Here is a 25,442-nt window from a genome sequence, read left to right as displayed (position 1 = left end):
AAAAAATACTTGAGTAAAAGGTACTGCTGGAGTAAAAGTACTGCTGGAGTAAAAATATTGCTTGAGTAAAAGGTACTGCTTGAGTAAAAGGTACTGCTGGAGTAAAAGTACTGCTGGAGTAAAAAAAACTAGTTGAGTAAAAGGTACTGCTGGAGTAAAAGTACTGCTTGAGTAAAAGTACTGCTGGAGTAAAAATACTGCTGGAGTAAATGTACTGCTGGAGTAAAAAGTACTGCTGGAGTAAAAGTACTGCTGGAGTAAAAATACTGCTGGAGTAAAAGGTACTGCTGGAGTAAAAGTACTGCTGGAGTAAAAATACTGCTGGAGTAAAAATATTGCTAGAGTAAAGGTACTGCTTGAGTAAAAATACTGCTGGAGTAAAAGTACTGCTTGAGTAAAGGTACTGCTGGAGTAAAAGTACTGCTGGAGTAAAAATATTGCTTGAGTAAAGGTACTGCTGGAGTAAAAGTACTGCTGGAGTAAAAAGTACTGCTGGAGTAAAAGTACTGCTGGAGTAAAAATACTGCTGGAGTAAAAGGTACTGCTGGAGTAAAAGGTACTGCTGGAGTAAAAGTACTGCTGGAGTAAAAATACTGCTGGAGTAAAAATACTGCTAGAGTAAAGGTACTGCTTGAGTAAAAATACTGCTGGAGTAAAAGTACTGCTGGAGTAAAAATACTGCTGGAGTAAAAATACTGCTGGAGTAAAAGTACAGCTGGAGTAAAAATACTGCTGGAGTAAAAGTACTGCACAAGTAAACTGACTGCTGGAGTAAAAATACTAACTGAGTAAAAAATATAAACTGAGTAAAAATTCCGCTTAGGTAAAAGTACTGCTGGAGTAAAAATAATGCTTGATGAAAAGTACTGTTAGAGAACAAATATTGCTTATGTAAAAAACATTGAGTAAAATGCAGCTTCAGTAAAAATACTGGTTAAGTAAAAATACAATTTGAGTAAAAATACCAACTGAGTATAATTACTGTTTGAATAATAAATATTTTATAGTTTAATTAAAAATTAAATATTGCTTGAGTAAAATAACATCTCTACTTTCAAATCAAACCAAATCATATTTTACTGATAGTATCTTGTTTAATTACAGACGCTTTGTATTTTGTGCACCTGATAACTAATATCACCACTTGCATCAAACTCATCTGGAAAAACAGATTCTTCTGGGAAGTCTTGTAATCATCTACAGAAGACACATTTATAGCTGTGTATGGACGTGTCTCCAAGCTCACTGTATACAACGGAACAACTACTGTTCCTATGTTTATCTAAACCTGGATCGATAAGCACAGCACTGCTCAGAGAAGCCAGAAGAAGCCAGAACAGAGCTGTCCTCCTACATAAAGTTAGTTATGTTTTCTCTTCAGTTCCACTTATCAGATCATCTAATCTCTGTAAAAAACAAAACAGCCACTTAAGCCTACAAGCAATCAATATGTGATCAGAATGTGTCCGTGGGTGTTCCTCTATCTGTGAGATTTCTGGCCTAAGTGTGAGATAAGCAGCCCTGCTCTTTTCCCTACTTTCAGAAAGTTCACTGTTTGTTTCCAGCACTTTTCACAACAGGCCTGGTCACAGAGCAGCTTTACGGAACTCTCTATGCATTTACAGTATTTGGCCTGCATTCATCCAGAGCAACTCACATGTGAATCACGTAACACATGTAGGAGAAATAAGACAGTTAGGAGTCTTGCCCAAACACTCTAACTGGTGTAGAGTGCTGTGTCTGCCCAACTGGGGAATTGAAGGTGGTGTTGTTACCCACTATGCTCAACCAAAATACATAACTGTAGACTATTTCGTAGGGCCACATTTCATACACCGTATGCCCAAATGTTTGTGGACACCCCTTCTAGTGAATGCATTGAGACACATATGTGCAAATGTACACACACACAGCTTGTCTAGTCCCTGTATTGCAAACAGAATAGGACTCTCTCTGGAGCAGATAAACATAACCTATTGACACCATGCTTCCTAATGCCAGGCGTGGGCTAGAGGAGTATAATAAAGCCCCCCAGCATTGAGGAGCTGTGGAGCAGTGGAAGAACTGTGTTCTCTGGAATGATGGGTGGTGGTGGAGCTTCATTCAATACTTTTGGGATGATGAGGTGAGGTGGTGATCATCCTCCAACATCCTGACTTCACTAACGCTCTTATCGCTGAATGCAATCCTGTAATGCAATACTGAAACAGTACTCAAGCAGGTGTCCCAATACTTTTGTCCATTTAGAGTATCTATACACGATTATGCCCCTGGTGAGACTAATCCCTGTCCATAATTTTAAAATAAATAAATAAATAAATAAATAAAAACAAAAAATAGGTGCTACAAAGCATGCCTTAAGCAATTCCTACCTTTACAGCCACTTCTTTCAACATTTAAAAGAAGTAAAAACACGCTTATCAATTTTACTAAATGGTTCTTCAATGGCGGTGCTTAAAGAACCCTTCATAGAACCTCTCTTTTTGATAGTGAAGGGCACAAGCAGGAGTAATAGTCTGTACAGGGATTTAACCTTCTGTTTGCTGCTGTGTTGTTCTTACCACTAGCCTACCAGCCACCTCATACTTGAGTTAAAGTACTGCCGGAGTAAAAGTACAGCTGGAGTAAAAGTACAGCTGGAGTAAAAGTACAGCTGGAGTAAAAGGTACTGCTGGAGTAAAAGTACTGCTTGAGTAAAAGGTACTGCTGGAGTAAAAGTACTGCTGGAGTAAAAGGTACTGCTGGAGTAAAAGTACTGCTGGAGTAAAAGTACTGCTGGAGTAAAATTACTGCTGGAGTAAAAATACTGCTGGAGTAAAAGGTACTGCTGGAGTAAAAATACTGCTGGAGTAAAAATACTGCTGGAGTAAAAGTACTGCTGGAGTAAAATTACTGCTGGAGTAAAAATACTGCTGGAGTAAAAGTACTGCTGGAGTAAAAAGTACTGCTGGAGTAAAAGTACTGCTGGAGTAAAAGTACTGCTGGAGTAAAATTACTGCTGGAGTAAAAATACTGCTGGAGTAAAAGGTACTGCTGGAGTAAAAGTACTGCTGGAGTAAAAATACTGCTGGAGTAAAAGTACAGCTGGAGTAAAAGTACTGCTGGAGTAAAAATACTGCTGGAGTAAAAGTACTGCTGGAGTAAAGGTACTGCTGGAGTAAAAGGTACTGCTGGAGTAAAAGTACTGCTGGAGTAAAAATACTGCTGGAGTAAAAGGTACTGCTGGAGTAAAAGTACTGCTGGAATTTTATAGTTTAATTAAAAATTAAATATTGCTTGAGTAAAATAACATCTCTACTTTCAAATCAAACCAAATCATATTTTACTGATAGTATCTTGTTTAATTACAGACGCTTTGTATTTTGTGCACCTGATAACTAATATCACCACTTCCATCAAACTCATCTGGAAAAACAGATTCTTCTGGGAAGTCTTGTAATCATCTACAGAAGACACATTTATAGCTGTGTATGGACGTGTCTCCAAGCTCACTGTATACAACGGAACAACTACTGTTCCTATGTTTATCTAAACCTGGATCGATAAGCACAGCACTGCTCAGAGAAGCCAGAAGAAGCCAGAACAGAGCTGTCCTCCTACATAAAGTTAGTTATGTTTTCTCTTCAGTTCCACTTATCAGATCATCTAATCTCTGTAAAAAACAAAACAGCCACTTAAGCCTACAAGCAATCAATATGTGATCAGAATGTGTCCGTGGGTGTTCCTCTATCTGTGAGATTTCTGGCCTAAGTGTGAGATAAGCAGCCCTGCTCTTTTCCCTACTTTCAGAAAGTTCACTGTTTGTTTCCAGCACTTTTCACAACAGGCCTGGTCACAGAGCAGCTTTACGGAACTCTCTATGCATTTACAGTATTTGGCCTGCATTCATCCAGAGCAACTCACATGTGAATCACGTAACACATGTAGGAGAAATAAGACAGTTAGGAGTCTTGCCCAAACACTCTAACTGGTGTAGAGTGCTGTGTCTGCCCAACTGGGGAATTGAAGGTGGTGTTGTTACCCACTATGCTCAACCAAAATACATAACTGTAGACTATTTCGTAGGGCCACATTTCATACACCGTATGCCCAAATGTTTGTGGACACCCCTTCTAGTGAATGCATTGAGACACATATGTGCAAATGTACACACACACAGCTTGTCTAGTCCCTGTATTGCAAACAGAATAGGACTCTCTCTGGAGCAGATAAACATAACCTATTGACACCATGCTTCCTAATGCCAGGCGTGGGCTAGAGGAGTATAATAAAGCCCCCCAGCATTGAGGAGCTGTGGAGCAGTGGAAGAACTGTGTTCTCTGGAATGATGGGTGGTGGTGGAGCTTCATTCAATACTTTTGGGATGATGAGGTGAGGTGGTGATCATCCTCCAACATCCTGACTTCACTGACGCTCTTGTCGCTGAATGCAATCCTGTAATGCAATACTGAAACAGTACTCAAGCAGGTGTCCCAATACTTTTGTCCATTTAGAGTATCTATACACGATTATGCCCCTGGTGAGACTAATCCCTGAATAGACTCTTACTAACCACATTATTCCTAACATAACTACAGAGTGCTTCTTTACACAATCCATAAAAATATGGCAATCACAATGCTTTGTGACAATGCCTGTTCTTAAAAGCGCTATACACACACACACACACACACACACCAGAAAGACTGGACTGTATATTGTTTGTTAACAGCCTATTGTAATATTGCTATACTGATATGCCAGAAGGGTAACACATGTTACACATATTAGCGGTTTAATAAGGTCTTAATAACCGTTGGTCAATAAAGCCTGAATTAGACATTAATGAATGATTTATTCACTATGCATTCAGCTTTATTCACTATGGTGACCATTACTGCTACATGACTGGAGGTATGTTCAGTAGATGAGTAATAATTTCATTATTAGTTGTAATAAAGCACAATAAACACTTACCACCCTACCACCACAATTAGTTAATTAGTTGGCGGGAATGTGAATTTACTGGGATTAATAGTCTTTACTGGGATTAAGAGTCAGTTATAGCCATATGGCTATAGTTACCCCAATATAAAAACAAGGCAATATTAAAGGTCATACGGCTATAGTTACACCAATAAACCCAAGCAATGTAATGTCAGGAGGTCTTAAAGGCCACAAAGTTACACTTACATTTACATTATACATACCAATGACTGAACCTGAATTATTACCTACATTAACATGTAATTTATGTGTAATGGGCAGTACTTTGAATCCTGAGAGTTGGATAGTGGCAGGTGTAATGCTCTATGTGAGTTTATGAAGTTAATTAGTAAATGTCAATGTCCTGAGATTAATTAAATGTACTGAGAGATTAAATGTAAGAGTCGAATCGAAGTCACAAATACGTCAAGATGTGTATACGTCTATATCCTAAAGTGAGGTTCTACTCATCACTAATTACAGACTAAAAAGCACTAAATAATGATAGTATCAACTAAAATCAACTAAATATATAAAAAATAAGTGTAGTTTAGTTAGTATTTGGTTGTTAAAAAAGGGTTAAACTTACAGTTGCCCAGCTCAGGTGCTAAAAGTTATAGTCTTTACGTGCTAAATAATTTGCATAACAGGGTGGTAACTAAGTGTTTATTGTGCATTATTACAAATAATAATGTAATTATTAGTGATTTTCACACAACAGACCTCCAATTATATACTAATAAAGGTCATAATGAATAAAGCTTAAGGAATAGGGAATAAATCATTTAGAAATGTCTGATTCAGGCAGAACTTAAGATCTGAAAACTAAAAATGATTTGTGTTTCTTACAGAAGGATATTTAGTAAAAATGATAAAAAATAAAAAATAAAAAATGAGCTGTCCTTACATCATCTTAGAAATGTAAATACATCAAAATAATGTGGGCTGATCTGATACCATGTCACATACCAGAGTATTTATACAGTAGTGCATTGCAATGTATCAAAATATGTACTAATAATCCCAATGCTAGTACTTTCACATTGTGGAGCTCTAATAGGTGGTCTATTTATGAAGCTGGTGGCCATGGGTTTTTTTCTACATGCCATTCTCAGTTTTTCAGAGTGATTAATAGAATTAAGGAGAAAGTGAGTCATGTGAACAGGAGAGAAAGTGAGTCATGAGAACGGGAGAGAAACCTTTTCCACAACACCTTATATAATGTTGACACTGCAGATATTCGCCCAAACATCCTCATACCCCAGAACTGGAATGAGCAGTCCGGCACTGAGGCACTCGTAGAAGGACTTGCAGACACACACCTGGCACGTAAGTTTCAGCGACTGTCAGAGATTCCTACCTATAAACTTCACCTTAAAGCAGTCCATCGCTAGAGGAGAAACACATGCATTTTTTGTATATTTTCACACTTCAGGCATAAAACTAGGCTTGGAGCACAACTTACAGAGTGCAACACACTTCATAGGCCTGCCCTGAAACGAACTAACTAACATCATTCACTTATTCACACACCAATCAGCAATCTACTGCAGTTTGGTCATATCATGCTGCACTCTTCCCACCTCCCAGCTTTAGTCTCATTACATTATGCAACACCTGGATCAAGTCTGTAGTTACACCACTACAAAACAATGCAAGGCAGTCTTAAAAGCCACAAGGAAATAGTTACACCAACACACCAAAGCAAGTAATGTCAGGGCGTCTTAAAGGCCATAAGGCAATGGTCATACCAATACACCAATAGGAAGCAATGTATTTAATAATTATCCCAATATATAAAGCACTGTGAGGCAGTGTTAAAGGCCATATGGCTATAGGTATACCAGTATACCAATACAAAGAAATGTAATTAATAGTTTCACCAACATAAAGCACTGTGAGGCAGTCGTAAAGGCCACACGGTTACAGTTACACCAATACACCAATAAAAATGAAAGTATTTAAAAATCCTCCCTATATTAAAAAATGAGAGGCAGTCTTAAAGGCCCTATGGCTATAGTTACACCAGTACACTAAAGCAAAGTACTGTCAGGAAGTCCACAAGGTTATGGTTATACTAATACACCACTGTACACCACTCAATATAAAGCACTGTGAGACTATAGAGTTAAAGGCCATATGTTCCATATGTTCACAGCATTAGTTATACCAGTATACCAATACAAATACATGCATTTAATGGTTACAGCAATGTGATGCAGTCTTAATGGCCAGATGGTTATAGTTACACCAATACACCAAAGCAAATTAATATCAACAAGTCCTAAAGGCCACAAGGTTATATTTATACCAAGACAAGTGAAGACAAGACAAGAAGACACCAATACACCAAAACAAAGCAATGTATTGATTAAGTCCATCAGCATAAAGCATGGTCATAAAAGTCATGATGTCCTTTACCACTGCCTCACATTGCTTTGCATTGGTGTAACTATAGACTCGATCCAGTTGTTGCATAGACTGGCACTCTTGAATGTCTGTTTTTAGACTTTTCCTTATGACTTTTTAGTGCTTATCAGTGATCATCGCAAAAACACAACACAACACAGCAATTATTGTTCCTCACATGTGACAGCACTATAATGTGTATTTATAAAATACACACACATTAAGGTTAAGGGGCATGTATCCGTCACAGCAAAATGTGCCATCTGCCAAAGTCTGGGCACCCCTGGACCCTGGACTTTCTATGTGTAAATAAATAAACAAATCCTGTCCAGGAAAACCTTCAATTTCAAAAACATTTCTATTCTATTTCTATTTATTTTCTGAATTTTATATATTGAAAATAAAAAAAAACATGCTTTTATTCAGCTTCTGCAAATAATACTTACAGGGGTGGGCAATATGACGATATTTTATCATATAGTGATCATTTTTTTTAAAAAGTCTGTTATTGTGACACACAATATGCTTTTATGAGTATATCACTGATATCACCATTACTCAGTAACTACAGGTACTCTGTCCAAACTGGTGGGGCTATTCTTTGGTCCACAGGCTGCTTAACAGGTCAAAGAAAACTGACCAGCTGCTTGTTTCTTTTATTACAGAGAGTGTAACTGTGCTCAGAGCTGGAGAGTATCTGGATAGCAGCTACTGGTACATTTTTGTATGCATTTTGGGAACTGTGGTACCAACTAAACAGATAAAGGTCAGGGCTTGATGGTAAATTAAGGACGAGGTCACTGGGCCAGGAGGAAAAGCCAGTTTCTAAGAGGTTTTTGCAACCCAGAACATTTCAGAACAGTGTGTGTGTGTGTGTGTGTGTGTGTGGATTTGCATGTATGTGTGTGTGTGTGTGTGTGTGTGTGGGTGGATTTGGGAGTACTTACTCATGTCATAGAAATGCTGCCAGAAGGCTTCCATCCAGTTGTGTGTATCATGATGTGTGTGTGCAACGAGCGTGTGTGTGGACTCCCCCTGCACTGACTGGTTGGTAATCAAGATACTTTGAGAGTTTGAATCTGGGTCTTTGTCTGTTGCACGAATCCAAGTTTCCTGAAGAACACACACACACAAACACACACACACACACACAGTGTCAATGATAATTATTAGATGACAACATTAATAGGGACAAGCGGTCTTGCGTTCTACATACTGTCATTGTCACCCAGAAACCCTGTATCTTTAAAACAGCAACTTTACAGCAGAAGGACAAAATCTCTTAACCTTCAATGGAAGTCAATGTAAAAAGATCTGATTACTTAGCAGTCATTTTGGAGCATTTCTACTGGTCCATTCATCACGAAATGTGGAGACAATGTAGATAACAACTGTCAAAAAGTGCTAAACAGAGATTTTGGCCTGACTACTATATGTTAGCAAGACACTCTAAGAAATAATACAAATACAATGCAGCGTTTCTTCTGAAATCAAGAGTATTAAAAAAGAGTTTAGCCTGATGAGTTTATCAATAGAAAGATACTAAGGCTAAATCCTAATACAGTTAGTGTTCATGGCAAACAAAAGGAGACTGAGGCCTTATCACACTCAGGTGCAAACCTACTATCCACCACTTGACTAGTTCCTGTTGGGAGCCTCCCAGCACTCCCTCCGTCCTGTTTTACAGACTCTGAAGATTATGACACTTGAGTGTGAGAATGAGAGTAAATAAGATTTCATCCATATCTGAGCATAAATCAAGTGTAATCTAGCCTCATTTCTTCTGAAATCAAGGCTATTAAAAGAGTTTATCCTTTTTTTGGAGTAACTGTCTCTAGTGTCCAGGGGTGACCACTTTCTACTAGATTTTGGAGGAACACTGTTATAGTGCAAACCTACTATCCACCACTTGACTAGTTCCTGTTGGGAGCCTCTCAGCACTCCCTCCGTCCTATTCTACAGACTCTGACGATTACACACTTTTTAATGAGCAATAATTGCAATCCACCACAAGGGAATGAACTCCGGCACCATCACCAGCACCATCAGCACTGTATAAGACTGTACTGTATAGAACTGGCAGTTTGCGGCTGACTTTATGTGACTCAGCCTTCACTCTCCCAGCACCTGTAGTACTGTGTGATAGGGGGAGTTCTAACTAGTGGGTGGGAATTGGGAATGACTAAACGGGACATAAAACAATACATAAAAAAATTAAAAAATAAATAAATAAATAGCAATGCACCACATTCCATAGCTGGGATGCCTGTAGCTCACTTTATCCCCCAAAACGAGAAATGAACATAGGATAAGCTGAAAGGATTCAATCCAGTCACTGACTCACTACACTATATATCAGCCACAGAGCGACCTCCAGTGGCTGAAGGTCTTAAATTACACCAGATTGTAAACAGCAGTCCGTTCAAAGCCTCGACTGACGTAAGCCTGGCTAGGCCTCACCTTGTTTATGGGGATGGAGAACGCTGGCTCTCCTGAAGTTTCCACATCTTCTTTCCGATGGTAGCATATCAATTCTGTCCCCTTCAGGACACCGTAGACTTCTGACCACCCCTCAGGACCATCTTCTGGTTGCTGTGTGAACAGAGTCAGGTGAATAACGTGGAGTTTGCTGATGGTATTAAGTATTGATTAGGGGTTCAGATCGATTCTGATTCTTCTTGAAATGATTCAGTAAATCATGAATTATCTAATTTTACTGAGATTCATTCAGTTCTGTCAGAATTATTTTAAGAAATGCACAAATACATAACTATAGGACAGATTTACAAAGTCAGATTTTTACATTTGCCCCAAAGAATAAGTGCATGCTTTATGGATTATTATCAGAATCAGTAATTATAATAATAATGAATGTTTACATCATATTTAAACATAAGAAGAACACGTTTTCCACTTTCTGTCATAAGGTGAATCTGGAAGCTGTTCTTTGTGTCAGGTTTACATGATGAATGGGCTAATAGAAATGCACCAAGATGTTTTTACAATAAATATAACATATATAACAACATATAATCTCATTAATCACACCAATAATCTGTTATTATTAATTCTGATTAATCAACTGCCTAATAAACTGTCTAGAGGAATCTATAATTTTTCAGTGTAGCTTAGAGAACTTTAGCCTCGAACACAACAGAGTTTAAGCACAGAAGCTTTAACAGAGAAAAAGATCCAACAACTTTTTAAGAGATAAATGGAGGATTAGTTAATGGGCTGGATTAAGCTCAGAGCTAAGAGAGGAGCAGCTGTGTGTGTGAGAGAGAGAATGAGAGTCAGTTAGAGGATTTAATCCATATTTCAGCATAAATCAAGTGTAATCTAGCCTCTGAGCTCACCAGTCACCAGTCAGTATTAGCTTCACTAGGCTCTGTAATGTGAGAGAGACCTACAAGAGTAAGTTGGGGCCAAACCCTGCTATTAACCTTGGATCTCCAAAACATAGCCTGACAGATTCACATATAAAAACAAGGATTTTACAGTTGTTTTACTTCTACTTTGGATGCAGAATGACCATAAATGCATTCATCACTTAAACCCTCACCTGGACCTTCAGACTGCTGCTCATGACCTGCTGAGTCATACAGTTTGGTTGCGCCACCAGGCGGCAACACACACTTCCATAGAGCGGCAACCAGAATGAGCTGTCCTCTAAAACACAAACACATACAATTACACATACACACACACACACACAAATACACACACACACACAAACATTAATGCATGGTAATGTTCATGGCAAACAAAAGATGGAGGGGATGAACTCTATATCAGCACGGCATAAGTCTGTACTGTCACAGAACCGGCTACTGCTGGCTGGCTCCCAGCACCTGTAGCATCGTGCGACAGGGGAAGTTCTAACTAGTGGGTGGGAACTGGGAATGACTACACTGGGGGGAACACACTTCCATAGGGCAGCAACCAGAACGAGCAGTCCATTAAAACACACACACACACACACACACACACACACACACACACCCACACACACACACACACACACACAATGATTTACACCTATAACATTAAGCAACTTTCCAGAGTGCTAATAAAAAAGCTAAAATATTAAACTAAAAAAGCTATTTTATATAAAATCCAGACATTTTATGAGTGTTTAATGGTTTGTTTTGGGCGTCTGTTCTCACCTGTGCCAGAGATGGTCAGATCATGAGTTCTGAATGAATTCTGGATGTGGGACAGCGTCAGACAGGTGTGGGCCAGCAGGTGATATTTTGGCCCTCTGTGTGCACAACCACATGATTTTAGCATATTTTGCATTTTGTGACTTGGTAACATGAAAGTGAAAGACAGCATATTTATACAGATGTGTGTGTGTGTGTGTGTGTGTCATTATTATGGCTGTCATACATGATAATGATTGATTACTAATGCTACTCATCTTAGTTCACCCTCTCAAACCATCCACAGTCCTATGGTGAAGCCCAGTTACTCGTTTGGTCCTGGAGAGGCTTCGCTAATAGGAATAATGATTAGGGCTGCACCAATCCGGTACTAGGATCGGATATCGGTCCAGATACTAACAAACAAATTGAGCCGGATCGGGTATTGGATAATTAGGCCAATCCACGAGACAGATCCATTCACTGAACCAGATTCTCGCACCGCCGGCATTCTAGGCTTCATAATTTAGGATCAGACTAACATACAGACATGATACACACATCACAGCAAACAGCAGGACTTGCTCTAGCTAACCATCAATCAGTCATCTCCTCTCTGCGAGTAATTCAGCAGGTAAAACGGCTAAAACCCACACACCACCTTCAGCAGCCTGCATTGCCTACTCAAGAGTGGTGCAGGGAGGAGGGCTGGGCGGGGATCTGTCATACACACACAGGGACACAGGCAGGCAGGCAGACTCGGCCCAACACTGGTTTGAGGCCAAGAAGAGTCCAAACTGATGATTTTTCACTAAATATAAATTCCAGAGTCAAATCCCTGTTAAATCCCCGCAATGGAGGACAGCCGAGAACGAGGGGGAGAGGGTTATGATGTATATCTCACATATAAGGAGAACCGAGAAGGGTTCACATTTCAGAAAAAAGTCCTGAGCCCAGATGACACTGAGCCTGAGGTCGAGCATAGTTATTCATTTTAGTAAGAAATAAACAGCAATTCGGCAGAAATCAGTCATATCTGTGTTGATTAGTCATGGTTTGATTTACAAAGTTATTGGTAAAGTAATGTTTAAGTCAATCCTGATGCCCTACGTCAGAACTGTGCATCCCTAATAAAAAAAGCCATGAATATTTAGAATGCTACAGGCCTAAATAATGATTTTCTAAATATATATTTAAAAAGATGTGGTAATAAAATGTGTTAAAATGGGTGAAAAACTGAAATGTGCAACTTTTTAATCTGTTTGAAAATCACTAATTGCATTTGTGGTTTATTTGACATGCTTTCATGAAGGACACCAATAATTCTGGAGTTGACTTAATTCACTGTGGTTGGTGTGGCGCTATGGATAACACTACTACCTGTCAGTGAGCTACCACACCACCTGGGAGACTGGGGTTTGATTCCCGGTCTGGGTGACTGTGCTGCACTACACCAATAAGACTCCTTGGTCAAGACTCCTAACTCTACGTTGGCCCTCCTCTGTAATACAAGTAACCGTGTAAGTCGCTTTGGATAAGAGCGTCAGCTAAATGCCATAAATGTAATGTCAGTGTTTCCTTATTACTTGTGTTATTAATACTATTAATATCATTATTACTGTATTGCTGGTTCATGAACCGGAGATCCTCCGGGGGAGCCTGCTCTGTCTCCGTCTCCCTCTTTGTCTGTGCTACCGTTCAGTCCGCAGGCCGTGGCTGACTCCAGAGCAGCGCGGAGCCTTTTACCAGAGGAGCGTCCCAGAGAGCCGCTGAGACGGGCCAGTCGCCTAGGAGCCTGAGACAGGCTGAACTCCTCATCTACATAACAGCTATAGAGCTCCAACCGCAGCTCAAAACCTGGAGGCACATCAGCACTGAGAGAGAGAGAGAGAGAGAGAGAGAGAGAGAGAGATGGGATGGGATGGGAGGAGAAAAATAGTTAAGGAAATTAGGCATACAAAAATGTTCAGCATCCATCCTCCCACACCCTCTATTTTGTCCAAGAAATTGAAGAAGATGAGGACTTGAGGCCCCAACAGGAAATTCACCAAAGTATGGCATGTAAACACCACACAGCTCGATTACTCAGTCACTGTTTACTTCACTCATTAAAGACTTTACTTTCTTTTCCTCCTCACTCCAGATCATTCGTATGCAGGATCATCTTTCGTCATCTGATGATCTGTTTTCTATGTTCTTGCTAATAAAATGTATCAATATAATAATACATATTTCTGAAAAGTAACATCCAAACATTTGGATTGCTCTTTGCTAGACACGGTTTGTTCTGGAATACGTGTTTCTACAGAACACTCTTTAAGGACTCTCTAAGATATTGTGATAAACACTGTCAAATGAACATGTAAAATTATTAGAAATAGGAGAAAAAAAATAACCCTTTAAACAGCAGATTTATATTTCTGATTATTTAGACTGAGACACTGTTCAGTAACTATTCATTTAGTAGCAACTATTAAGTATTCAGTAATATGAAGTATTGAGTATCTACTATGAATTACTAATGAACTACTATAAATGAATAAGTATCCACTATTAATTATTCAGTAACTACTATAAATTACCCAGTATACAGTATAGGTTATTCAGCACCTACTATAAATTATTCAGTATCTGCTATTAATTATGAATTAACTACTATAAATTATTCAGTAGCAACTAATAAATATTCAGTAGCCTATATGAATCATTCAGTATCTACTATGAATTACTATGAAATAAATTATTCAGAATCCACTATAAATTATTCAGTAGCAACTAATAAATATTCTGCCACTATGAATGATTTAGTATCTACTATGAATTACTATGAAATATATTATTCAGTATCCACTATAAATTATTCAATAGCAACTAATAAATATTCTGCCACTATGAATGATTTAGTATCTACTATGAATTACTAACCAACCACTATGAATTATTCAGCAATTACTATAATCTACCCAGTATCCAGCACAAATCACAGTCTATGACTATTCAGTATCTACTATAAAAGATTCCTTATCTACTATAATTTACCAAGTATCCATAAATTACACAGTGCTGACTATAAATGATTCTGTATCTGCTATTAATTACTCAGCAACTACTATAAATTAATTTAATTATTAAGTCTGTATTATGAATTATGCATGAACTGCTATAAACAATCAAAACTGCTATAAAGTGTCAATTCAATTCCATTTCAATTCAATTCTACTTTGAATTATCCAGTATGAATTCAGTAACTACAATAAATGATTCAATATTTACCATCCATTATGCAGTATGTTCACCAAATAAGTCCATTATTACTACAAAATATTGTGTAAATACTACAAATTACTCAGTATTTACTATAATTTATTCAATAACTACTATAAACTATGTTCATACCTTTTACCTTTTACTTTTTAAATGGATAAATAAACTAAAATAAACGCTGCAGAGATCAGACGACCCATAAAATCCCTACAATGGATCACACAACAACTCACAATATGAGTGTGTCCTCAAAGCAGATGTCTGTGTGTGTCCTGTCTACCATCACCAGGTCAGTGTCATAGATGTCTCTCCCCACAGCCAGCAAACAGAACACAGCCCATCTGTGCAACTCTGACAGAGGTATATGAGGTATAAGAGGTATATACAAACTACTGAGACAAGTAAAACTACACAACACAAGTTAAAGCCTTTACACATAAATAATTTAACAGGGAGGTTATTTTTTAAAAATACACAAATTATTCATTTCACACAGTGCTGGTAGAACTGTATATAGATAAACAATATCATAGAAATCAGTATAAATATAAAATATTTCCTAAACATATCAGATAATATAAACATCAGCAGTAATAAACCTACGGATCCTCACCGCCTTTGTTCTTGAAATATTCAGAGTCTTTCCACATGAGAGGGATGCGGACATCTGAAGAAACAGCGATGTTACAGTGAGACGTCTATGAATGAATTACATTCAGTCCATTTCATTCGTGTGTGTGTAGGTTTGTGTGTGTGTGGATAATCTTTACCCACCTGAAATGGCCACTTTCCCAGTACAGGGCTTCCTCTCTTCGAGAGAGCCACCAGCCGATGACCTGAAATGGAGTCATAAATGAGGAGTGCATGTCCAGAGACTTATTAAGCTTCTTTAGGTCCAATAAATTTATTTATTGTTGGATGCATGTATTATTAAGCACATACATGCTGCCTTTTTTGTTGGATGCATGTATTAATAAGCGCATACATGCTCCCTTTATTGTTGGATGCATGTACTAATAAGCGCATACATGCTGTCTTTATTGTTGGATGCATGTATTAATAAGCGCATACATGCTGCCTTTATTGTTGGATGCATGTATGTGCTTATTAATACACCCCCGCCACTCCACCTGGGCTTTACCTGCGTCCTGTGCGCTGCAGGGCCTGTGCCTCCTTCATGCGCTGGAGCTGGCTCATGAGAGCAAGGATGCGGCTGTTGCAGGTGAGGAGGCTTTTAGAGGCCTCCAGAGCCTGTTCCCTCTGAGAGCATGCGGCCAGCAGCCTGCAGGCACCCTCCCGCACCCGCACCTCCATCTCTATCTGCTTCTGCACCTCACTGTCCTGCAGAGAGAGAGAGGGAAGGGTGCACTCTGTGTATTAAATCAGATCAGTTCATTTCTAGACCGCCCACAAAGCGCCATATATATATATATATATACATACATACATACACATACACACACACAGCTCCATCGCTCCAGAGAATGAAGTACTACTACTCCATAGCCCAATACTGGGGGTTTTCTATAATGGGTGGATCTTCATGTAGCTGAATTAACTAATTAGAAAAGGTGTCCACTAACGTGTAGACATATAGTCATATAGTAGAATAGTAAAGAAGTAAAGTAGCAGATAGTGGAATTAGTGGCAAGTGAGTAAAAGGCGACACCTAGTGGTCAGAGGCAGCAATGATTAAAGTATTTAACTATTACTTATTGGAAAATAATCAAAAGCATTTTATTAATGTTAAAAATGTTCGATTTTGACAACTATATAATTATGCTCTGTTGTCCAGGCCTATTGACCACCACAGGAACGGTCAGGAAAGAGGTGTGTTCTTACCTCAACCCAGACCAGCATGTTTGTCACTCTTTACCAGTACCAGATAAACAAGCAGCTCATCAGCTTAACCTCACTTTGCTCTGGCCTTCTCTCAGAGCAGAGGACTTTCACCTTCTACTGAACTCACAAACACCCACTCAGACTCTTCCCCGAGTCAGAGGTCACTGGTCGTGTTGATACCAGCGTGGCCCATATTTTGATGAAGTGGAGGAATTTTAAGGCCCATCAATAAGCAACTGTTTATCCAGCTACACAGATAAGTTACTTTAGATACGGTACAATAACATGAATACCGTTTGAGAAGGTAAGCCACCCTGGTTGTGAAGAATCACAGCCACCTGTGGAGCCTAATTGGATTGTGTGTTTCTATCCAACCAACATTACTACCAGGATTAAACGAAAATCTGCGCTAATCAGCTCTGCCCTCCATGTGGCGGCTTCATACAGGGACCAGGGTCAATGCAAACAGGTTACCAAACCCAGGTACAGCACACAAGCCAGAGTTAGCATTATTTCTATTCATCTGAATTCTACTTAAATATCTTCTTCAATTTTTTATTAAAACTTTTTATTGCCTTCATCAGGAGTGTAAAAAAAAAAATCAATATATCAAAGTATCGTGAGATAAGTGACATATTATGTTTAGCAATGCTGTATAGATTCTTAAAAACACAGTATTGATTATTAATGAATAGTTTATATGTAAAGACTGGTGGCACACAGTAGTTCATTTTGTGTTGTGTTTAAACAACATTAAAGGAACCCGTCCACTAGAGGGCAGAGTTTTGAGTCCGAATTTTTTTTATTTAGAATTTTATTTGTCACTTTTTCCCCTTTTTCTCCCACTCTGCCACTCCCAATTAACCCACCCGTCCGTAGCTCCCCCTAGCCCTAGCAATGCTCCCCACACTAGGAGGTGAAGGACTACGAGGTGAAGTCAGCCACTGCCGTGTCCCCAGCTCCACCACACCAGCTAACCGACGCCTGTGTCGGCCAACATCGCTAAAGAGTGATGACCACCGAGCCACTAGATGGCAGTGTTGGTAACTGTTCTGAGTGGATAAAAAGTCCAATTCTTTTCCTTTTACTCAGATTTTATGCAAAACACACACACACACACACATATATATATATATACACACGAATATATATATATATATATATATAGTCTTGCTTATCACAAAATATCGCAATATACTGAATCATTTATTATGATTATTATGATTATGATTATTACTATTATTATTATTATTATTAACATTCATTATAAGTAAGCACAGTAGTTTTTATTAACCAACAGATACCAATTTCTACACAGTGAATTCAACAGGAAATAAATGATGCATACATATAAAGCATACTCAGTCTAATGGGAAGCCCTCGAGCAGCCTTACATCACCTTAAGGTCCCCCTACCCACAATGCCAGGTGTGGGCTAGAGGGGTACAAAGCCCCCCAGCATTCAGCTGTGGACCAGTGGAAGAACTGTTTTCTCTGGAGTGATGGAGCTCCATCCAGTACCATTGGGATGAGGTGGAGAGGCAGATCTGATCATCCAACACTAACGCTCTTGTGGCTGAATGCAATCAAATCCCCACTGCCACGTTCCAACATCTAGTGTAAAGATTTTTAGCGTTTTCAAGCAAAACTATTCCAAAAGTACATAGGACAACATTCTGCCCACATTTGCCTCACATCTATCTTACTTCTACACACACACACACACACACACACACACACACACACAAGCCCATTCATGAGCTTAATCACATGAGAGTTCTAGGAATACCTCACGGATTAAAGAGCACCGTAAAAAATAAACCGCCGACAAACCCCACCATGACACCATGTTCTGTCTGCTCTGTTCATGAGTCACATTCAGTCCAATCAGTTCAAAGAAAGTTCATCTATATTAGTAATCCATATTAAATTCTGTGATCTCTATATGGCCAAATGTTTGCGGACACCCCTGCTAATGAATACATTCACCTATTTTAAGTTGCACCCACTGCTGACTCAGATGTGCAAATGCACAGCTAGTCTAGTCCCTGTAGAGAAGTACTGCCAATAGAATAGGACTCTCCGGAGCAGATAAACTACATGAACCTATGAACACCATGCTGTCTAATGCCAGGCGTGGGCTAGTAGAGGGGTAAAAAGCCCCCCAGCATTGAGCTGTGGAGCAGTTGAAGAACTGTATTCTCTGGAATGATGGTTGGTGCCCCCATCCAATACTGCTGGAATGTGTTGGGGAGTTCAGGATGGAGGTGGAGGACCTTACTAATGCTCCTTTTGCTGAATGCAATCCAATCAAAACAATTATATATATATATATTGAAATACACATGAATTTGATGGAGGAACACGCCTGAAGGCCCTCCTCCCTAATCCAAGCAAGATCCCAGCAAGTCTTCACAACCCTCCACCACCCTGTCTCCTCCCGTTTCAGTCATCTGTCTAAGCAGAAGCCCAAACTCCAGCCCAGAGTCTTCTGAGTTCTCCCTCTCTCGTAGCCTTCTGCCAAATCATCTGAAGACTGAAGGCATGATCCAAACTAGCAAACTTGATTCTTATTCTCATTGTTTAATAACTTCAACACATTAAGTACAACTTTCTCATAGGGCCTAAAACTTTTGCACAGTCCTTGTAGTGCAGTACACTGAATCACCACAAAATGGCGCTATGGGGCGAGTGTTTCTATCCCAAAGGGAGCGGAGAGGAAGCAGGAGGGAGTGGAATGAGGTCAGTCAACACGGCCAAGTCTGGGCTAGGAAGTCGGGCAGGCGGTTTGACACGGTCGGTTCCTGAAATCATTCACATAATAACACGGAAGCTGACTGACCCAAAACAACGAGCACAGAAGCTAAGGTCCCATCCTCCTCCATTTACTTCCTACAGAGGGGTTCTTCAATTCCAGCCCTGGAGGGAACAGTCTGCTGAATTCCCTGCTCACACACACACACACACACACTTCATCCGACAGCATCAGTCAGTCAACGCTACAGTCCACCACAGGAAAATGGCTGGAAACGCTGGATGGAGAGACAGATGGGACCAGGTGTGGGACCACGGCCCGGCTGTGAACAGCGCTCCCTCTGTGTTCAACACGGGCTGGCTGCACCGAGGCCCGTCCCGAACTGGAATGCATGTGTAGGGTTACAAACACGTGGTCCTGTTGTGTGAGGAACACATTCCTTCAACCACAGACTCTTTTCTTTCCACTCTCACAGGTGCTCCCATGAGCTCAGACCTACATCTGCACTCTACAATACAACGCTAGAACGTGGAGAACTCTCACAACCCAACAGAAAGCTAGAACACCGAGCTGCGCTTAACAACTGTGAGGCTTTCTACAACACGGCACAGAGTTTTATTAAAGAGCACCAAGTGAATGAAAATCGAGAACCTAGTTCTAATAATGCTAAAATGATCAGCCAGGGTGTAGAATTCTAGAGGAAGTAGATACAATGCTAAAATGATCAGCCAGGGTGTAGAATTCTAGAGGAAGTAGATACAATGCTAAAATGATCAGCCAGTGTGTAGAATTCTAGAGGAACTAGGTACAATGCTAAAATGATCAGCCAGTGTGTAGAATTCTAGAGGAACTAGGTACAATGCTAAAATGATCAGCCAGTGTGTAGAATTCTAGAGGAACTAGGTACAATGCTAAAATGATCAGCCAGTGTGTAGAATTCTAGAGGAACTAGATACAATTCTAGAATGATCAGCCAGTGTGTAGAATTCTAGAGGAAGTAGATACAATTCTAGAATGATCAGCCAGTGTGTAGAATTCTAGAGGAAGTAGATACAATGCTAAAATGATCAGCCAGTGTGTAGAATTCTAGAGGAACTAGATACAATTCTAGAATGATCAGCCAGTGTGTAGAATTCTAAAGGGAAATATGTACAATTCTAGAATGATCAGCCAGTGTGTAGAATTCTAAAGGGAAATATGTACAATTCTAGAATGATCAGCCAGTGTGTAGAATTCTAGAGGAACTAGGTACAATGCTAAAATGATCAGCCAGTGTGTAGAATTCTAGAGGAACTAGATACAATTCTAAAATGATCAGCCAGTGTGTAGAATTCTAGAGGAAGTAGATACAATTCTAGAATGATCAGCCAGTGTGTAGAATTCTAGAGGAAGTAGATACAATGCTAAAATGATCAGCCAGTGTGTAGAATTCTAGAGGAACTAGGTACAATGCTAAAATGATCAGCCAGTGTGTAGAATTCTAGAGGAACTAGATACAATTCTAGAATGATCAGCCAGTGTGTAGAATTCTAAAGGGAAATATGTACAATTCTAGAATGATCAGCCAGTGTGTAGAATTCTAAAGGGAAATATGTACAATTCTAGAATGATCAGCCAGTGTGTAGAATTCTAGAGGAAATAGGTACAATTCTAGAATGATCAGCCAGTGTGTAGAATTCTAAAGGGAAATATGTACAATTCTAGAATGATCAGCCAGTGTGTAGAATTCTAAAGGGAAATATGTACAATTCTAGAATGATCAGCCCGTGTGTAGAATTCTAAAGGGAAATATGTACAATTCTAGAATGATCAGCCCGTGTGTAGAATTCTAGAGGAAATATGTACAATTCTAGAATGATCAGCCCGTGTGTAGAATTCTAGAGGAAATAGGTACAATTCTAGAATGATCAGCCAGTGTGTAGAATTCTACAGGAAGTAGATAGTAGCGAATGTACAGAATTGTGGAATGATCGGCCAGTGTGTAGAAATACAAAATGCTTGGATGGCATGACGAATTCTAAAATGCTTAGCTAATGTGTAGGATTCTAGAGGAAGAAGAAGCGAACAATGCTAGGGTAGAGTGTCTAAATCTAAAATGCTTAGCTAGTCTGTAAAATTCTACATAAATTATGTAGGATTCTAAAATGCTTAGCTATTGTGTAGAATTGTAGCAGAATTAGACAGATGTAAGAGTATGGAGTTTTAGAATGTTTATTTAGTGTGTGAAAGTCTAACATATTTAGGTTGTTTGTTAAATTCGAGAAGCTTAGCCAGTATGTTGAATTCTTGTGTATAATTCTACAATGATTTGCTAGTGGGTAAAAATCTTTAGCAATTACGTAGAATAAAAAAAGACAACTGTATAGAATTTTACAATGCTAAGTCAGGTGTAGAGGAACTAGATGCGAGTGCATAGAATTTTAGAATGCTTAGCTAGTGAGTAGAAATCTAGAAGAAATAAGGCAGATACGAGTGTATAGAATTTTACGATGCTTAGCTCCTGAGTGAAAATCTAGAGTAATTAAGTAGAATTCTAAAATGCTTAACTAGTGTGTAGAATTTTAGAGGAATTAAATAGACGTGAGTGTATAGAATTTTACAATGCTTGTCAGGTGTGTAGAATTTTAGAGATCTAGAGCTTTCCACAATAGCTAGAATAGCAAGAATTTCTAAATAACTTAAGCATTTAGCCAAATTCTAGAATGCTTATCTAGAGTGTAGAATTCTACAACATGTGGGTAAAATTCCAGAACACATAGCTGGTGTATAGAACTCCAGAACACGTAGCTGGTGTATAGAACTCCAGAACACGTAGCTGGTGTATAGAATTCCAGAACACGTAGCTGGTGTATAGAACTCCAGAACACGTAGCTGGTGTATAGAACTCCAGAACACGTAGCTGGTGTATAGAACTCCAGAACACGTAGCTGGTGTATAGAACTCCAGAACACGTAGCTGGTGTATAGAACTCCAGAACACGTAGCTGGTGTATAGAACTCCAGAACACGTAGCTGGTGTATAGAATTCCAGAACACGTAGCTGGTGTATAGAACTCCAGAACACGTAGCTGGTGTATAGAACTCCAGAACACGTAGCTGGTGTATAGAATTCCAGAACACGTAGCTGGTGTATAGAATTCCAGAACACGTAGCTAGTGTATAGAACTCCAGAACACGTAGCTGGTGTATAGAACTCCAGAACACGTAGCTGGTGTATAGAATTCCAGAACACGTAGCTGGTGTATAGAATTCCAGAACACGTAGCTGGTGTGTAGAACTCCAGAACACGTAGCTGGTGTGTAGAATTCCAGAACACGTAGCTGGTGTGTAGAATTCCAGAACACGTAGCTGGTGTGTAGAACTCCAGAACACGTAGCTGGTGTATAGAATTCCAGAACACGTAGCTGGTGTATAGAATTCCAGAACACGTAGCTGGTGTGTAGAACTCCAGAACACGTAGCTGGTGTGTAGAATTCCAGAACACGTAGCTGGTGTATAGAATTCCAGAACACGTAGCTGGTGTATAGAATTCCAGAACACGTAGCTGGTGTATAGAACTCCAGAACACGTAGCTGGTGTATAGAATTCCAGAACACGTAGCTGGTGTGTAGAATTCCAGAACACGTAGCTGGTGTATAGAACTCCAGAACACGTAGCTGGTGTATAGAATTCCAGAACACGTAGCTGGTGTATAGAACTCCAGAACACGTAGCTGGTGTATAGAAAACCAGAACACGTAGCTAGTGTATAGAACTCCAGAACACGTAGCTGGTGTATAGAATTCCAGAACACGTAGCTGGTGTATAGAACTCCAGAACACGTAGCTGGTGTATAGAATTCCAGAACACGTAGCTGGTGTATAGAACTCCAGAACACGTAGCTGGTGTATAGAAAACCAGAACACGTAGCTGGTGTATAGAACTCCAGAACACGTAGCTGGTGTATAGAATTCCAGAACACGTAGCTGGTGTATAGAACTCCAGAACACGTAGCTGGTGTATAGAACTCCAGAACACGTAGCTGGTGTGTAGAACTCCAGAACACGTAGCTGGTGTGTAGAACTCCAGAACACGTAGCTGGTGTATAGAATTCCAGAACACGTAGCTAGTGTATAGAACTCCAGAACACGTAGCTGGTGTATAGAATTCCAGAACACGTAGCTGGTGTATAGAATTCCAGAACACGTAGCTAGTGTATAGAACTCCAGAACACGTAGCTGGTGTATAGAAAACCAGAACACGTAGCTAGTGTATAGAACTCCAGAACACGTAGCTGGTGTATAGAATTCCAGAACACGTAGCTGGTGTATAGAACTCCAGAACACGTAGCTGGTGTATAGAATTCCAGAACACGTAGCTGGTGTATAGAACTCCAGAACACGTAGCTGGTGTATAGAAAACCAGAACACGTAGCTGGTGTATAGAACTCCAGAACACGTAGCTGGTGTATAGAATTCCAGAACACGTAGCTGGTGTATAGAACTCCAGAACACGTAGCTGGTGTATAGAACTCCAGAACACGTAGCTGGTGTGTAGAACTCCAGAACACGTAGCTGGTGTGTAGAACTCCAGAACACGTAGCTGGTGTATAGAATTCCAGAACACGTAGCTAGTGTATAGAACTCCAGAACACGTAGCTGGTGTATAGAATTCCAGAACACGTAGCTGGTGTATAGAATTCCAGAACACGTAGCTAGTGTATAGAACTCCAGAACACGTAGCTGGTGTATAGAACTCCAGAACACGTAGCTGGTGTATAGAACTCCAGAACACGTAGCTGGTGTATAGAACTCCAGAACACGTAGCTGGTGTATAGAACTCCAGAACACGTAGCTGGTGTATAGAACTCCAGAACACGTAGCTGGTGTATAGAACTCCAGAACACGTAGCTGGTGTATAGAACTCCAGAACACGTAGCTGGTGTGCTAATGCTGCTAATCTACAAAGCTAGACTAAAACCTTGTAAAGACTCCAGAAGTGTTGGATAAACTATTTCCCGCATTTATTCAGTTTCAGCCAGAGCTGACACACACACACACACACACACACACACACACACACACACACACACACACACACACACACACACACAGCGCTCATGTAGAGTCAGACACAAAGTGAAAAGGGAAAGGTAAAGAAAGGCAGGGAGTGAGCGAGCGAGCGAGGGAGGGAGACACTGTTTGTCCAGCAGTAAAGTGCCTCTCTAATCTGTCTAATTCTCCTAAGTTGGAGCTGGACTTACGCGACATCTGATAAGACAGGCGGCCAACGGTTACTTCATCGTTATCAGATCTCATTCATTTACTGAAGTATTACTGTAAGACCTGCGGGACAAACGTGGACTTACAAAGCATTCCTGCTCTTCCGGAATCAACCGTCATATAAAGACTCAGAGCTACGATCAGTTACCAAACTTCCAACTAATCCCGCTACACTGTCCTCTCGAACTCACTACGGAGGCCATTCTACAAACACACAATCCTACTGGTACGACTTTCTCCTCCAGCTCCAGTCTTAAGGCCTCTCTCTCACCCGCTCCGACAGTTACTGCATCCCTGTATTTAGGACACGCTGCTATTCTGGTGTATAATACTAGAATTACCGCACTTTAGCTCACACAGCTCCCCATTGTTCCAAAACAATCAATTGTTTATGTGGAGTTTAATCCACTCCAGGAAAGGTTCCACGGTTCTCCATTACCCAGAAGCCTGATTCCAACAATGTGTGTATTTATAGTTCCCTCAGACAGAAATACTAGAGGAATTAGACAGATACTCTACACGTCCAAATATTTGTGGACACCCCTTCTAATGAATGCATTCAGCTACTTTAAGTTGCACCCATTGCTGACACGGATGTGCAAATGCTACACACACACACAGCTTGTCTAGTCCCTGTAGAGAAGTATTGCCAATAGAATAGGACTCTCTGGAGGAGCAGATAAACATGATGAACCTATTGGCACCATGCTGCCTAATAAAGCCAGGCGTGGGCTAGTAGAAGGGCATATAAAGCCCCCCAGCATTGAGCTGTGGAGCAGTGGAAGAACTGTGTTCTCTGAAATGATG

At 39.9% G+C, this 25,442-nt stretch overlaps 1 protein-coding gene across 1 annotated transcript in view; it reads right to left on the bottom strand.

The window, feature by feature from the left end:
• rtknb (rhotekin b) overlaps positions 1-25,442 on the bottom strand; it is a 69,792-nt gene that overhangs the window by 40,150 nt on the left and 4,200 nt on the right. The window contains exons 2-10 of the mRNA XM_072662275.1: positions 15,922-16,121; positions 15,555-15,616; positions 15,394-15,447; positions 15,014-15,131; positions 13,136-13,390; positions 11,541-11,635; positions 10,937-11,043; positions 9,835-9,966; positions 8,322-8,487 (exon numbers count right to left, since the gene is read on the bottom strand). Of these exons, the coding sequence (XP_072518376.1) occupies positions 8,322-8,487; positions 9,835-9,966; positions 10,937-11,043; positions 11,541-11,635; positions 13,136-13,390; positions 15,014-15,131; positions 15,394-15,447; positions 15,555-15,616; positions 15,922-16,121 (1,189 nt within the window). The remainder of the gene's footprint in view (positions 1-8,321; positions 8,488-9,834; positions 9,967-10,936; positions 11,044-11,540; positions 11,636-13,135; positions 13,391-15,013; positions 15,132-15,393; positions 15,448-15,554; positions 15,617-15,921; positions 16,122-25,442) is intronic.

The sequence above is a fragment of the Salminus brasiliensis genome, chromosome 18, assembly GCF_030463535.1.
Source record: "Salminus brasiliensis chromosome 18, fSalBra1.hap2, whole genome shotgun sequence".
Classification (NCBI taxonomy): domain Eukaryota; kingdom Metazoa; phylum Chordata; class Actinopteri; order Characiformes; family Bryconidae; genus Salminus; species Salminus brasiliensis.
This window is presented reverse-complemented; position numbering and strand designations above follow the sequence as displayed.